The sequence below is a fragment of the Xiphophorus couchianus genome, chromosome 2 (genome assembly GCF_001444195.1).
Source record: "Xiphophorus couchianus chromosome 2, X_couchianus-1.0, whole genome shotgun sequence".
Classification (NCBI taxonomy): domain Eukaryota; kingdom Metazoa; phylum Chordata; class Actinopteri; order Cyprinodontiformes; family Poeciliidae; genus Xiphophorus; species Xiphophorus couchianus.
In genome coordinates this window covers 8,911,131-8,928,375 of record NC_040229.1, presented here as the reverse complement: position 1 = coordinate 8,928,375, position 17,245 = coordinate 8,911,131, and the positions used below count along the sequence as shown (strand labels likewise).

Genomic DNA, 17,245 nt, shown 5'->3' with positions numbered 1-17,245 from the left:
GAGTCATATATCGCTTGTAATGAACTAAAACTAGGAGTTTACATACACCGAATCAAGACTTCCAACTGTTTTTCCTCTATGAAGTTAAATTAAAGCAAACGTCTCTTGTTTTAGGTCAGTTAGAATTACCAATGTTATTTGTATTTGTTAAATGCCACAATAATGAGAATCTCATATGTGTTTATTAATATTCAGAATCAGAAGTGTACATTTAACGCTTTTATTTCAATTCAATTTCGGTTTTGGTCAGTTTGGAGGATTACCATTTATTGTCCTGAACGTCTGGATTTTCATGCGATTAATTTCGGTTAAAAAATGTAATTGAGTCCCAGCACTTTAAAACACTACTCAAGAAAAATTAAAAGTATGGTATAACTACTAAAACTACTCGAAGAAGGTAATGTAATTAGTTACCCTTATACTTATTACGCTTTATCAGCTTCACGTTCGCCATATTTAGATTTTTAGACGTTTTGTCAGTGTTTGGAAGATCACCATCCAACCTTCGCGGCTCTTTGATTCTAAGCTGTCAGTTTTATCGTCGTCGGCCTTTTTGTGTCCGTTTCAGGAGGTTACCATCTTGATGTTCGCTACTCTTTGGTTGGTTGTTTACTCTCGTTTTCAAGGTTCAGGTTTACAGAAAAAAGTTTGAACTTTAAATCAGCCTGTCTGCGCGGTTCGCTCCAAATTTATTTTCCACACAAACTGTTGCAAACTGAGGCCGAACCGAACCATTTTCCAGGTTTCCCCTTCGGTTCACCGGAGAGTCCGGAGGTCACCTGGACAGGTGAGAAGCTGCTGGTTTTAACTGGACAGAGGGGAGTTAGTCGTCATTTTGTAACTATCCCGAGTCCAACTGTGAACTTCCTGCTCGAAGAGCCGTTTAACCTCCACTGTAGTACAAAAATATCCTTTTACATGTAATCCGAGCGAACCGAATTCTGTCTCACTACTATGCAGAGAAAATGTGTAGAAATGCAAAAATATTGACTTATTTTCTGGTCCATTTCAGCTGTTCGTCAACAGAAGTTTCAGATATATTCACGTTGTTTTGTTTCGCAGCTCTTTGGATGATGGCAAACCCTCTGCGGCCTGAGGTGGTTCGGCTCTACAAGAACGTGGGTTTTCAGTTCCTCATTATTAACCAACCAGTTGACAGATTATCAGTGAAGTCACTAAGGTGAAGCAGCAGAACATCCAATGAGTTCCTGTGATTCTATTCCTCTGATAAATGGGGAGTTTAGAGTCACATCTGTGAACATGTTAGGACATCAAATAAGCTCAGAGTGAATCAGAGGTCCAAATGTGTCGGTTCTGTTGCACTTTAACTGTTTTCTCATGATCATCAATATTCTAGTTCTAATATAATAAAAACAACCTGAGACAACACAAAGATGAAAGCAGTTTACAGGTGACCCGATATGCTACTTTGAACATGTTAGGTCTCGTTAGTCTGCTTATTTTGAGCTGTTTTAGAGCTCTTGTAAATTTAAATCCAAATAAGGTGCTGCTGGCTACACGGCTAACTAAGCGTTTTACACCGACATGTGAAAATGGCTGAAAACAGTTATACAGCCGTATATCTTTGAAAAGCAGAAATAGAGCCTCCTGCGCAACCAACAAGAATTTAGCAAGTAGTTTGTGGATGGTAAGTCAGCAACAAAGCACTTCTCTTTTTCAGCAGCCATTGTACAGTGCATATAACAGTAAAACCAGCTGACCAAACATGCTGGAACTAAGCTGGGGTTGCTAGGTACTGAGCAGGGTTCTGCCAGGGTTGCTAGGTAACAGCAGAGTTTTGCTAGATTTTTTTTTTTTTTTTTAATGGCTCAATTTCCAGACATCAAAAAAAAGATTAACTTATTGCCAAAAACAGCTGGGCGTTTTTAGAAGTAGTTGAGACCAGAATGGAAGTACAAAAACATGCAAAATATGAATTTTGCGTGATGGGTCCCCTTTAAATTTAATTCACCAATCTTCCTCCTCAGCTCCTCTACCTCGGCCGGGAATACCCGAAAGGCAGCAACTACTTCAAGGACCGTCTGAGAGCGGCGTTTATTAAGAACAAGTCGGTCCAGGACCCGGAACAGATCAAGGCCATGATCGCCCGGGGGGAGTACGTGGCGCGGGAGCTGGAGGCGCTCTACTACCTGAGGAAGTACCGGGCGATGAAGAAGCGTTACTACGAGGAGTGAAGACGCTCTGCAAAGACTCACATAGAAAATAAAGAAAATAGAAACATTTTTATTGAAGAACAGATCAAACAGCAGCAGCTTCAACTGACCCTGCAGAGTTTAATATAAAAAAACAAAACACACAATGGGAATGAAAGTCGAAAAATAATCAAGTTGATCTGTTATTCTTTAGAAAACGGGGAGGAGTTTCTGGTCACAGCGTAGGGGGCACTAGAGAGTCTTCATCAGCCAGGTTGGCCCTGCAGATGGGACAGGTGGTGTTGTCCTGTCAGGAGAAAACAGGCAGGTTAATACAGAGATGTTCATCACAGACAGACATCTCACTCTGTCAGAAAATCAGCAGGGTTTATCTAAAGCACATGTGTCAAAACTCAAGGCCCAGGGGCCAAATCTGGCCCACCGTAGCTTTTTATGTGGCCCTCTAGACTCCAGATTACATCAATAAGTTCATCCAGTTTTTCATAAATCTGCAAAATTCACACAAAACCAACAAATCTCCACATTTTCTCTGATTGTACTGACATTTTTTGCAAAATTGGTCAAAATCATTGAGTGCAAGTGACTGCTGCTTCAACTCAAGACTATATACCTTGATGCCAAGCTATAGTCTAATTCAGTGGTTCTCAAACTTTTTTCAGTGATGTACCCCCTTAAAAATATATTTTTAGTCAAGTACCCCCTGACACAGGCAAAACATTTTTGGAATTAAAAAGAGGTACAGTGCTGTAAAATCACTGTCTGATTTATTAAAGCCAAACAACTTATATCAGTGAACCTGACAAATACATCCATATTGCAAACATTGCATGGTTAAACAAAAAAGAAAAACAGAAGACGGTGACCACCAGGAAGGTATAAAACCAGTCAAACCGTTTTATTTTAAAGGATATTGAAACTAAATACTGAATATAAAATTCAGTGCATGAACACACATTTATATTTTATCAAACTTTTTACAAAATAATTTTTCCCAAGACTTATTATGAGGAGCCTACTGATTTTTTAAAGATATTTTGAAAAGCTTCACGTACCCCCTGCAGTACCTCCACGTACCCCCAGGGGTACACGTACCCCCATTTGAGAACCACTGGTCTAATTGATACAGTGAGTATCAATTACAGACATTTACAGACACATTTAACATCATAAATCAAACATTTCTAAATTTGCGCCACAAAATTCTTTGCAATTTTGATTGCAAAAAAACACTAAAACAATCACAAAATTCTGGAGGAACAGCTATTTATTGATATTTTAACAGTTTGATTGATTTAATCAATATATTCTGGCACAACTGGCCCTTTAAGAACATTCAGAATTTTGACATGGCCCAAAACAAAAAGGAGTTTGACATCCCTGATCTAAAGCGGTGTCCAAACTGTTGGTTGCGTGGGAAAAAACTGTCGAGTCGGACCAAAAAAACAAACAAAAAAAAAAATCTGTTTTATTTTTATTTTCTTAGTTGATCCAAAATTAAAATGATTTTGCAAGTTTACTGTATGAATAATTTGGTTTGGTGGGGAAATGTAGTGATTAACGGCTTTACCGGAAATGGAAAACATCAATAAGGCTGAAACGATTAATCATGATTAATCGATTATTTAAATAATGTTTACTAACATAGGGACTGGTTGTTAACTGGAATACACAGACTCAAAAGAAGGACATTTGCTGGAAGAACAAGATCTTCAGACAAGTAATTAAACCGAAACTGTATAAAAAGATGCACATTTTGCATTTAAGATGAAAAATCTTCTGTCTGTAAATATGTTTTACAAAGAACTCTTCCAGCTTCACCTGGTTCAAATTCTGTAAAATAAATCAATCGATCTTCAATTATTTAATATAATCCAATTATTATATTGGATTACATATCAATCATTAATTGATGCCAATAAATGATTAATTGGCATCAATTAATCAGTTAATTGATACCAACTTGAGCAGAAATGGTTGAGCTTTCCATATGTTTATGTTAGAAGCATTTTTTTTTAGCTGCAATTGATCAACAGAATAATATATTATTGCATTTTGGGCAATAAAATGTTTTGCTTTACACTAAACGAAACGTAATTGTTTATTCACACTTTCTAATGCATTTATAATATTGTATAAAAAAAGGCTCAAATGTTTAAATGAAAACCCTGGAGAATGTGCGATTAATCGTCATTAAAGTCGATAAAATAATTGATTACTAAAATAACCGTTACACATCATATATTTTAAGAGTTTGGAGATAATTTAGCAACTTGACAATAAAAACTTGGATGTTGGTTTTCTCTGTGCCTGTACCTTTAACCACCTGTCGATGCATTGGACGTGGTAGTCATGGAAACAGGGCAGCATCCTCAGCTTCTCCTTGTCAGCATATTCGCAGAAACATATCTGGCACCTGCGGACGGGTCAAACAGAGAGGCGGGTCAAATCTTCCGGTTGAGATCGGGTCGAGCCGGCCCAGACCGGGTTCTGGACTCACTGGGTGTTCCCGCTGTTGGTCGCAGAGCAGAAGGTTTTGGTTGGAAACCTCTGGATTTCCCTGCGACTCATTTTCTTTGACACAACGGCGCCCTGCCGCTCTTCGAACTCCAGGAGAGTCTGAGAGGAAAAGAAAGGAATCCAGACTGAGACCGCTTACTCCGGTTACCACGGAAACCAGGCGTTTCCATAAGGGATGCTCCGATCAGGTTTTTTGCTGCCGATTCCGATACCGATCATTCATGAGGCTGATTTGAAACATTACTACTAGTAGCGCGTAGCAGTGGTCCAAGAGCGAGAGCAGAACCGCCAGCTCGAAGACTTTAATTATTTTTCGGGTCTTTTTTTTTTTTAGCTTTCTGATTGTGATGCTAATCCAGGTGAGTGTTGGTAGTGGTGCGTTACTTTACCTGCTATCTGGCCGCTCCGGATGTTCTTTTGTTCCTGCATTAAGCCTCGACGCAGCCAAACTCTGTCAAGTGCTTTTTTTTTAAATGTCACATTAGATTTGTTTTGTTGATGCATTTTAACGAAAATTACCCTCAGTCTGAGGTAATTTTCCGCTGCAACACGCAAACGTCCCATTCAGTCTCAGAGCGTTAAAGTTCCACACGACAGGATTTGTTGCTGCGCGCTTCAGCAGTGTGAAGGAAAGAAGAGATTAGCTGTGGCTGCGAAGTGAGATAAATGTGATTCGTTTTGGTGATCGGCAACAAGAGACCGTGATCGGTGATCACCGATTATACATTTTTCACGGAAATCGGCCGATCGATCGGCACACCTCTAGTTTCCATGGTTCCCTGCTCTGGGGGAAACCTTCCGGAACTTTACAGAAAGACAAAAAAACGCCGTCTGAGGTTTGGAGACGACGTCGTTTTCTCACCTCGTAGTCGTTCCCCTGAAGATCTTCTGCGTAGTTGGGTAACCGGCTCCTCCTTCGGCCCCGCCCACGCCGCCTGTGCTGACCAATCAGATCTATAGAAACACACCAGGTGCATTGGTTAAAAAATAAACAAATCAAGTGCTAGTTTATATCATCTCTATGACATGTAATATGATTACTTTCAAAACGTTTCTGTGTCCTGAAACGATTTATCAAATTAATCAATTATTGAAATAGTCAACTAATGTAGTACTTAATTGTTAATTGAAGTGTACAGACTCTAAAATAGATCATTACTGAAATAACACACTCAGAGCTGTAATTAAGACAAAACCGTACAAAAAACACACATTTAGTATTTAAGATGTAAACCTTGCATGTTTGTTAATGACTTATTGTGTAAACAAGCTTATTAACATGTTATTTTATTGCATTTCTAATTAAATGGAAACAAAGCAATAGCAAAATTGTGTTTTTTTTTTTTTTTTACTTTAGCGGAATATCAACAAAATCTTGTGCTCATTTGTAATGGAAACGCAGCTAATGATGTAAATAAAGCGGAAATTAGTCCAACAACTTTCTGATCATACCATCTTCAAATCCAACTAGAGGAGAGACGGCGGCCAACACCTGAGACATCCAGCTGGGCTGCATGTAGGATAAACACTGCACACAGAGAGAAGCACCGTCAACACCAGAACCAGAACCGGGTTAAACCAAACAGCAGGAGCTGAGTGTCAAAGATCCAACTGGAGCAAAAGTAACAGTTCAGTAAATATGAAACTTGTCACATTAATATTCACTGATATTTTGCCTGTAAAGATGAACTCGACTAACGCTCCACTTTGGTCATCACTGCATTAATAAGCAGAATATATTTCAGGTTAAAACTATTTCTGTTGAAACATGTTAAAAGATAACAATTATGGAAATAAAACAAACAGCAAAGGAAATACAGCACTGACCTAAACAAAACTAGTTTTTCTATAAATTATGTTTGTATAATCACATGCCATCAGATTTTTAAATAGATAATTGTCTGCTAAAGATTACAGATGTCTTGTTATATATAAACCCAGCTTAATCCATCTTTGCTGTCACTGTTAGTGGTATATAAAGAAATACAGTACAGACCAAAAGTTTGGACACAACTGTGTGTCCAAACTTTTGGTCTGTACTGTATTTAAAGTAAATAAACAACACTAAGCCTGGCAGGGGGCACAAAAAGCCTAATTGCCCACCAGGCTTATAATACACTGGGGGAAACTCTGACTCTGAAATTAAAGATTTTCTGTTTTACCACGTATGTGTTACTTTTTTTGCACATTTGCTGTATTGAAAGAAACATCTAGTTTCCAAATTTTTTTGAAGTCGGTTGGACAAATTTTTATTTTCAGTTACAAGAACAGGATTTGTGTCACTTCCTTTCAAAACACTCGCAACATTTAGTAAAGTTTAATAACATAAATAAAAGTTGATCTGGACGCTACAAAGTTGACAAAGTCTCCGGATAGACTCTATTCCACTTATTATAAAATGTTGGTTATAAAAATACCAATACTTGATGTCGTATTTAACAATGGAAAATGTTAAATACGACCAATAAAAAAGTTAATTACCAATAAAAAAAAGTCTCCATCCGCGTCAACTATAAGTGCATCATCTTTGAACTGCAGTCTGAGGCCGCACAAAATCAGTCCAACGGCCACAAATGGCCCCGGGCCGCACTTTGCACACCCCTGCTCTACAACCAACACTAAATAAATAAATCAGGTTTAAATATGCAGGCATTTTATTTTTGATAAATTGTTCTCCTCACCCTTTGGGGGCTGTGCTGATGATGAAGATGATGATGATGGCTGTGATAATAATGTGTGCTGAACGACCCCTCTTGGTCGAACTGAGCCTGAAACAAACAAAACAGGAAGTTGGTTCCACCTGTTCAGGTGAGCTGCTGAGTCTGCAGCAGGAAGTAAGTCCCACCTGCAGGCTCCGCGCCAGCGCCTCGTCTTCCTTCATCTGTAATGAGCGAACCGTCGCCTCCTCGTCGTCGCTGATGACGATCTGCTCCACCATGTCTGCAGCACAAACAGACAGATGAAGCTACGTAATGTCCAAACTGTGATCTACGACCGGGAGACAAATCGATCTTATTGATTTATTGGATTTTTGAAATTTTAATATCTGGAAAATCTGGATTTTTTCCACCAATGCGCCCCTTTGGTTTCCATAGTTCAGAATGATATCAGCACAGGGCGGCCATCGTGTTTGACGCTAAACTAGGGAAACTAAATGAGTGCATTGGTGGAAAGAAAATCCAGATTTGCAAAAAAATTAATCTTCAAAATCCAAAAATTCTATAAACTGATTTATTGTCCAGCCGTAGGAACAATTAAATGCAAATATTTTTTGTACAGTTTTGGCTTAATTTCTGCTCTGAATATTTTTGTTCTTTCAGAAAATTGTCTTTTTTTAAGACTCTAAAACTCCCTAATGCTTCTCATAGAAGGGATTACTAAAATAAAAGCCATTTTTTGAACATATTTTTTGTCATATATTTTAGAAAAGAAAGTGAGAAAAAATAAATTGATTAAAATCTGGTATGAATACATGAGGGTTTTATTTCTAAGCCCCATCGCTGAGCTCCGCTGTGTCCTGACCTAGAGCGGCGTCTCCTTGTCCTTCGTTCAGCCATTTCCTCTCCTCATCGGTGAGGAAGGACAGTGAGCTGGATGAGGAAGCTGCTGCAGGGGTAAACGCTGAAGCTGATGCATCGATACGTTTTGACCTGAGGACTGACTCTGGAGTGAGGTAGGAGACGGAGGAGGAGGAAGACGACGAAGACGAGGAGGATGAGGAGGACGGGGCTTCCAGCCAGCCGCCCGGAGGAAAACTCCTGAGAGATGATGCTGGAAGGAAGCCGACGCTCGGGTCGACCAGTCGCCGGCGCTTAAATTTACGTGAAAAACCTTCGCCGCCCCCCATGGACTTCTCTGATCCTGGAGAGCCGCCGGCCGCCACCTGAGGTCCCTAAACAAAGAGAGAGAACGCTGACTGAGCATTTATCATTCTTCTTCACAGGTCTGCTTAAAAAACTAATCAGCTGATCCAGAACGCTGCTGCTGCTGTTCTGACTAAAACCAGGAAGATGGAGCACATCACCCAGTTCTACACTGGCTCCCTGCAGCTCAGAGGATAGACTTTAAAATACTGTTGTTAGTTTATAAATCACTGAACGGCTCAGCACCACAACACATTAAAGATCTGCTGTTGTCATAGCAACCTTCCAGAACCTCTCAGGTCTTCTAGTTCTGGAACTAGAAGACCAGAACCAGAACCAAACATGGAGAAGCAGCATTCAGCTTCTATGCACCACAAATCTGGAACAAACTTCCAGAAAACTGCAAAACAGCCGAAACATTTAGTTCCTTTAAATCAAAACTAAAAGCCCACCTGCTTAGAGTTGCTTTTGAAACATAATAAATGAAACATAAATGAACATTTTGATGTGTAATGATGGCATTTAGCAAAATGTAAAGTTTCAATTGTTTCTAGGCCTGTCACAATAGCAAATTTTGCTGAGCGATTAATTGTCTCAAAGAATTATTGCGATAAACGATAATATTGTTTGAAGACTTTTTTACACTGATTTAATGGAAATGAGGTAATAATGCATGTGATTTCCTGCCAAAGATAGATACACTTTATTTTCAAAAGAACATTAAACACTGGAACTGATAAACAAAATAAACAAAACAACCAAAAACAAAATGGATTCTCAGTCTCCATTAACAAAAAATGTACTTAATAAAAACTAAACAACATAAAGCCAAAGTGGAAATAAATACTGCATTCAACCAAAAGAGTGCAGATTATGAAGTCTGTATATTATGTTGCCCATCAGTAATAATTAGATTTAAATAGAGAAGATGGGCACATCGACTACCTGATGCAATAATTCACACTACACGATTTTTTGCTCCTATTTTTCCCCTTACAACAATCTTAAAACGTTGATCTTTCTAAGATTGTGTGGTGTGTTATGGTAGATCGTTGTTGCCTCTCCGATCTAAATCAGGGGTTTTCCCCGACTGGGATCTTAACGCAGCCTGTTGAATGTGACAGGTAGCCAATCAGAAAGCACGGATTCTCCTCAGTGTTTTCTGAGGGGAAATTACTGAGGAGAATCCCAAACAGCTGACACGGAGCAACCCGAAGTCCAGCAGACATTGGAGATGATATGTGGAAACAACATTAATGTTTATTCAACATGCAAAGAATATAGAAATGACAAGGGGAGCAGCTGGAGCAAAATTGCTACCGCAGTTGATAAACCCGGTAACTTTTCAGCTGTTCTTCGTTAACGTGACGTAAATAAGTTATAACGATTTTCATTCAGTCAGGACTTTACGCTGACACTAGCCACATGCATTGCAGGTAGATTGTAGTAAAGCATTGATTAATGTCTGGTTTTAAAATTAGTTAACTGAACTTGTAGCCATTATTTTGTTCCCATTGTTGGACACCACACGGCAGTAACGAACCGATCGAACCGTTATACCTAGGATTTCTGTCCGCTAACGTGTGATCTGTCAGGTTTGAAAATGGGCCGACAATCGGCCGACAGCTTTAAGATCGTGTGGTGTGCGCTGGGCTTTACACTAAGGAAATGAGGAAGGAGGGTCAGTGGAGAGCACCGGAGTTTAGCCTTTTTTTCATTGGTGTCATCAACAGAAAGAGAAAAAGGTCAGAAGAGACGATAATGCCGATAATTGAAATGACATCGATAGTTTTAATTTATCGTACGATTAATCGATTTATCGTTTATCGCGACAGGCCTAATTGTTTCAAATATTTTATATTTTTGGTGTTTTTATGATGTAAAGCACTTTGAACTGCCTTGTTACTGAAATGTGCTATACAAATCATTTATCATGATAAATTTGTTATAATAAGAATTTTGATTTATTGTTTTATGCATCATTTTTAATTATGATGCATAACCTCCTGTCCTCCCCCCCAAAAATGTCCATATTGTTAGGAATGTTAGTGTTTCTATTTTCTCAACATTTTCTTTTATAAATACCAATACCAAGTGGAATGTGAACTGGCCTGACTGAGTCCAAAGAAACGTCTGAGTTTACTCTGAAGTGGACCCAAACAGACAAGAAGTGGACGCCGAGCAGCTGCAGAGCCTCCTGAACGGCAAAATCCTGCGAGGTGACCTGAAGGCGATGGGGATTGTTCGCCTGAATCTGCTACGCCGTTTGTTGAGCAATCACCTCATTGCGGCTAGCTTGCTGCGGCTAGCTTACTAACATCGCGGCTGCTAACCGGGACGAGGCCAACGTCCGGCAGCTAACCGAGCTAACCGAGAAAACAACCAGTGGAAAACGACACGTTGGATTGACAGCAAGCAGAGAGAGACAGCGCAGTGGCCTCCAACTGCTGAGCAGGAGCCTTAAGGAAGCGACAGGCAAAAAGAAGCGAAATAATGCCTCCAAAAGGATCCAAGACCGACGGGAGACAAGATGAGGACTATGTATCACTCACGCAAGTCAAAGAGCTGCTGAGCCAGCAAAAGCAAATGTATATGGAGTTACTCCAACAACAACAGGACAATTTTAAAGGTTTTGTTAAAATCATTGTGGACACTACTAACACTAGAATGGACGCAATGACACGAGAACTACAGGACATTAAAACCAGCCTGCAATTTACACAGAAAGACGTTGACGATATTAAAGTAGAAAGTGCTAAGCACAAGGACCGAAGTGACACGGTGCAGTCAGACATATTTAAAGTATGTGAGGGCATGATGACTATCACTGATAAAATGGAGTACCTTGAGGGGCAATCAAGGAGAAACAATCTGGTTTTTGATGGAATTACTGAATCACCAAATGAGACTTGGGCTGAGACTGAGGAGAAAGTGAAAACTATTTTAAATGAAAAGCTACACTTTCAACATAAGGTTGACATTGAGAGAGCTCACCGCACAGGTAAACCTAGAGGAGACAGACCCAGGCCCATTGTTGTCAAATGTTTACGATACAAGGACAGATCAACTATTCTGCAGAGCACCAAGGCACTTAAGGGATCTAAGATTTTCATTAACGAAGACTTCACGGATGCAGTAAGGAAAAGGAGGGCGGAACTAATGCCGGACTTAAGAGCAGCACGTCAAAGAGGGGACATTGCTTACCTACGTTATGATAAGTTGATCACCCATCCACGTACTAGTACCCCTAAATTATCCAACAATGTATGACAGACAGCCAGACATAGCTGACGTTCACTTCTGAAAGAGAAACATGCAACAGATCGCGGCCTATGAGGATATAGAGCTACCCGTATTCCAACACAGAAACTATCATCAGCAAGATATTGAAACTGACACTGATCCTGATAACAACTTCTACAATGTCAGCAATGATAGTTGTCACTATTACAGCGATGATCAGTTCAACAACAGCATTAAAACAGAACAAAAGCTGTCAATAATTCACTTTAATAGCAGAAGCCTTTATGCAAATTTTGACAGCATCAAACAATACCTCCAACAACTTTCACAGACCTTCAATGTTATTGCCTTATCAGAAACTTGGCTCAATAGTGATAAGGGCATAGACTTTGAAATCAATGGTTATGAAATGGTTTGTAAGAACAGAGAAAACAAAAATGGAGGGGGGGTAGCTTTATATGTTGACAAGAAGATTAATTATAAGTTGATCGAAACAATGTCAACTGTGATGGACAACATGTTTGAATGTGTGACTATAGAAATACTCGTGGAAAAAAGGAAAAATGTCTTAGTGAGTTGCATTTATAGAGCCCCTGGATCAAACATTGAAGTACTCAACAACTGGATAGAAGAAAAATTTATAACAATTAATCAAAAAATAACATTTTTCTGTGGGGATTTCAATATTGACCTTCTTAATCCAAATAAACATAGAATGACTGAAGAATTTATTAACACCATGTTCAGTCTAAGCCTGTATCCTAAAATCACCAGGCCCAGTCGCATTACATCGCACTGCGCTACCTTAATTGATAATATTTTTACAAATGTGCTGGAAAATAATTTAACTAGTGGAATATTAATGAATGACATAACTGATCACTTACCAGTGTTCATAGTCTACGACTGTAAGTGCAAAACAGACGATCAAAAAATAGAGACGCATTACAGACGGGTTACGTCTGAAGAGACATTAAAAGCTCTAGAAGCTGAGTTGTTGGCCTACGATTGGAGATTAATATATAAAATGAATGATGTGAATTCAGCATATGAAGAATTTTTAAAAACATTTAAAATATTATATAACAAGCACTGCCCAATCAAACAATATAACAGGAAAAGCAATCAAAAATAATGAACAGTGGATCACAAAAGGAATACAAAAGGCATGTAAAAAGAAAAACAAACTTTATAGAGAATTTCTAAAACATAGAACGTCTGAATCAGAAAATAAATATAAGAAATATAAAAATAAGTTAACTAATATTATAAAAACATGTAAAAAGGACTATTATCATAAATTACTGGATAGGAATAAAAACAACATTAAGGAAACATGGAATATTTTAAATAGAGTTATTAGAAAATCTAACAATAACAACTATCCAGACTATTTCATAGATAATGAACAGAATATTACTGATTTGAAAAGTGTCGTCAATAAATTCAATAGTTATTTTGTTAATATAGGACCTCAATTAGCAGAAAAAATACCGATTACAAAAACTGCAACTCAGCAATATCAAATTGAGAATAATTCCAGCTCCTTATATCTCAACCCTGTACTAGAAGAAGAAATCATAAACATTGTGAATAAATGTAAAAATAAGACATCCACTGACTGTGATGATCTGGACATGAAAACTATTAAAATAGTAATTAAAGGAATCTCTAAACCACTAACTTATATTTGCAATTTATCATTTCAAACGGGATCATTTCCCAACAAAATGAAAATAGCTAAGGTTAAACCAATGTATAAAACTGGCAACAAACACCTCTTCACTAACTACAGGCCTGTCTCTCTTCTCCCACAATTTTCTAAAATCCTGGAAAAACTCTTTAAGAAAAGAGTGGAACAATTCATAGAAAAACATTCGCTACTTATCAGCAGTCAATATGGATTCAGAGCAAACCGGTCAACATCGCTGGCCGTAACTGACTTAATAGAAGAAATAACCAACGCAACAGATAGTAAGAAACTGGCAGTAGGGATATTTATAGATCTAAAGAAAGCTTTTGATACAATAAATCATGAAATCCTACTTAAAAAATTAGAACGCTATGGAATTAGGGGAGTAGTTTCTGACTGGATGAGGAGTTATTTAAAGAGCCGAAAACAATTTGTGATATTGGGAGATGTGGAATCTGACTGGCAGGAGACTGTCTGTGGAGTACCACAAGGATCAGTATTGGGACCAGTTTTATTTAATCTTTATATAAATGATATCAGTAAAGTGTCCAATGTATTAAAATTTATCTTATTTGCTGATGACACAAATATTCTAGTCTCTGGCGACAATTTAGAGCGTCTTCTCTCAACAGTCACCTCAGAGATTAGTAAGTTAAAGATATGGTTTGACCATAATAAATTATCCCTAAATTTGGACAAGACGAAAATCATGGTCTTTGGGAACTGTTATAAAAATACTGAAATCCAAGTTCAAATAGAGGACGTAACTCTAGAAAGGGTTTTTACTAATAAGTTCCTCGGTTTAATAATAGATGACAAAATCAGTTGGAAACCTCATATTAAATATTTACAGAGTAAACTCAGTAGAAGTATATCCATATTGGCTAGAGCTAGACATGTATTGAATGCTGAATCACTTCATATTCTATATAACTCTCTGGTTTTACCATATCTATCATATTGTTGTGAAGTGTGGGGAGTTAATTACAAGAGCTCTTTACATCCGGTAACCGTCCTACAGAAACGAGCCATTAGAATCATCCATAATGTCGGTTATTATGAGCATACAAACCCGCTCTTCATAATATCTAGAATTCTCAAATTTGAGGAGCTTGTAGAATTTAAAATGGCTCAATTTATGTTCAAAGTATCTAAAAAGTTGTTACCTGAGTACATACAGAGCACGTTTTTTGAAAGAGAAGGGGGGTATAACTTAAGGGGTCACTCAAACTTCAAGATCCGCAATTTTAGAACAACAAGAAAGAGCTTCTGTATTTCAATTAAAGGTGTAAAGTTATGGAACAAGTTACATGAAGATTTAAAACAAAGCAATAGCTTAATACAATTCAAAAGAAAGTACAAGGAGGTAATTTTCAATAGATACACATATGGGTGACAGAAAGCAATAAGGTGTGTATTGCAGATAACAACTTGGTGTAAGGGTTTAGAAAGACAAACCAGCAAAAAATAGGAAAATGTATGGGTAAATATTAGTAACTGTTACTTCTGACTGCCATTTTGATTTTGATTTTTTTAATGACAGTAGGACTCTAAAGTTTCAAGTGTTTAGGGGGTAGGAGTTTATAAGTTCTCACTTCTTCCTACCCCATTTTGAGCATGATATGTTAACTGAAACAAAAAATCTGTATTTCCTCTTCTTTTTTATGCACTTCTTGTTACTGTGCACTATTTTATTTTTATATTTGTATCATGTTCGAATAAATTTCATTTCATTTCATTTCATTTCATAAATTTGAAAATGTGTGAGCAGGTTAGTGATACAAATCACACTTATTTACATGACTGGTGTCCTAAAGACGCGTATTACAAAAGGAATGTTTTTCAACAGAAGTATTTGTGTTTGTGTGTTTGCTGTGTTAGCCATACAGTTACCTAAAAAGATGTAATTAATAGTTTTTGTCACTTCCATGACCATCATAATATCACTGCAAATATTGTGATAAAACATCATGTTCAGCCAGAACGGGACTCACGGGGCTGGAGAGATCCTCCGCGGTACGGCGGTGTCTCCTCCGTTTGCCGAGCTGTGGGCTGAAAGAAAAAGAGTCAGAACCAAATAGCTGTGAGCTTCATATTTCTCTTGCCTTCAGTTGCAGTCTAAAACTGACCAACATGGAGGAAAACTCATGTTTGAGCATTTATTGTTATCATTTATCCTGAAAAATTTCTTATGATAAAAATCGATGTTATGATGAATTTCAGTTATCAACCTTAAGAAACAAAACACTTATAGATTGATTGGAAATGCTAAATTTGGCATTTTCTCCGCCCACTGTTTGTTTCACAAGACCATGAAAAATATCAGTAAATTTTAAAATATGACTAAATGCAGTTACTTTGTGCAGCTCAGTAATATAAAATCACACTATTAAAAAAAAAAAAAATAGAAGGTCTCCTGAAGGACCCAGTTTGAAATGGGATTGTTTTGAAAGAACAATATTTGTGTTTGGGGCACATATATTTGTGTCAGACATACTGTTACCTAAAAGAAGTAAGTAATAAATAGCATTTTTAAATCATTTTCATTATCACAATAGTACCACACAATATCGCGATAAAATTCTGAGTCTGTATCGCCCACATCTACTTTCCATATTCCATCTGTCAGACTGTGCCATCTTTAAATTTTAACAGATTAGACTCAAAAAAGTAAACCTTGTATATTTTGTGACAGCTGTCTGTTGACAAAATGGACAAAACTCTGAACTAAACTAAAATTTGTGACCCAGAATCAACAAACCGACTCTGGTCTAAAGCTACAGCCAGAGATGTAGCCTGGGCTGTGAACAGGTCTGTTCATAGCGGATCCCCATGTTTAGTGAAACAAAAACAACCGTGTGTCTGTACCTGGGGGTTTCTGGAACAATGACGGACAGATCACTGAAGAGGGCCTCTGTGGGGTCCAGCAGACATCCTCGATTCAGACCTCCGGGACTGTCCGGTTCTGAAGAACCAGGGCTGGCAGGGAACCTCTCAGCCATCGCGTTTCACAAACCTGTCTCCAAACTGACCAATCACCTGCGGTTCAGTCTCATATCAACGGGATGGCGACGAGGATAAAGAGCAGGTCGCCTGTAGCAGACAACCAGATTTACACCGGTATAAAACCCGAAATACCTGCCGTACTGATACCTCAAATATCGCAGTGAAATTTGTTTTAAAAACAGAGAAAATAATTCATTTAAAATTGAGAGTAGTTTCAGTGATAGCTAGCTCAGTTAGCTGCAACAGGCTAATTAATAAGCGGTTTAAAGACAAACAAGACAATTAAATCATCAGAGATTAATTAAACTTCACTGCCTTCGCTAGAGCAGGAAACATGATAAGATTAAAAACGAGTTTACCTTCAATTTCTGCCTTCTTTTCGGTTTCTTAACGGACATACAGCCAGAGAACCGCCGCTTAGCTCACAACAGAAAGTCCTTTTCAAAATAAGGTGAGCTACTTCCGGTAGCACTCTATGGAGAAAGTACCGAAAAATCCCCCTTCACAATAAAAGACTGTCGGTTTCAATATGACATAAGAAAGAAGAAAGAAATTTATAGATTTATTTATTAGTAAAGATCCCACCGAATTCAGACTGAAACAAAGGACCCAATTATTTTTTCTCAAACGTTTAAGACAAAAAATTCCCTTTGGTATGAAAAGCAACTGCATTTTTAAAAAAATCTTTTTTTGTATTTAATGTCCTTGATTCATTTTCAGCGCTTCCAGGGGTCTCAAACTCCAGTCCT

At 38.0% G+C, this 17,245-nt stretch overlaps 2 protein-coding genes across 3 annotated transcripts; one reads left to right on the top strand and one right to left on the bottom strand.

Moving 5' to 3' along the window:
• The first annotated feature begins 109 nt into the window (after nucleotides 1-109).
• On the top strand, nucleotides 110-2,308 carry lyrm5b (LYR motif containing 5b). Of its 2 annotated transcripts, none has more exons than XM_028030888.1 (3): nucleotides 110-787; nucleotides 1,063-1,118; nucleotides 1,989-2,308. In XM_028030888.1, the coding sequence occupies exons 2-3, from the start codon at nucleotides 1,071-1,073 to the stop codon at nucleotides 2,193-2,195; spliced, it is 255 nt and encodes an 84-aa protein (XP_027886689.1). In that variant the 5' UTR covers nucleotides 110-787; nucleotides 1,063-1,070; the 3' UTR covers nucleotides 2,196-2,308. The 2 variants fall into 2 exon arrangements, with proteins under 2 accessions (XP_027886689.1, XP_027886698.1); XM_028030897.1 differs by having other exon boundaries at nucleotides 1,013-1,118.
• On the bottom strand, nucleotides 2,225-16,992 carry LOC114152801 (uncharacterized). Its single transcript, XM_075410504.1, is given in 11 exon segments — nucleotides 2,225-2,460; nucleotides 4,488-4,587; nucleotides 4,672-4,790; nucleotides 5,554-5,645; nucleotides 6,144-6,219; nucleotides 7,373-7,470; nucleotides 7,473-7,631; nucleotides 8,214-8,583; nucleotides 15,485-15,542; nucleotides 16,359-16,583; nucleotides 16,856-16,992. Coding segments are annotated over 10 exon segments (1,278 nt in total). The 5' UTR covers nucleotides 16,493-16,583; nucleotides 16,856-16,992; the 3' UTR covers nucleotides 2,225-2,388.
• Between the last annotated feature and the right edge of the window lie 253 nt (nucleotides 16,993-17,245).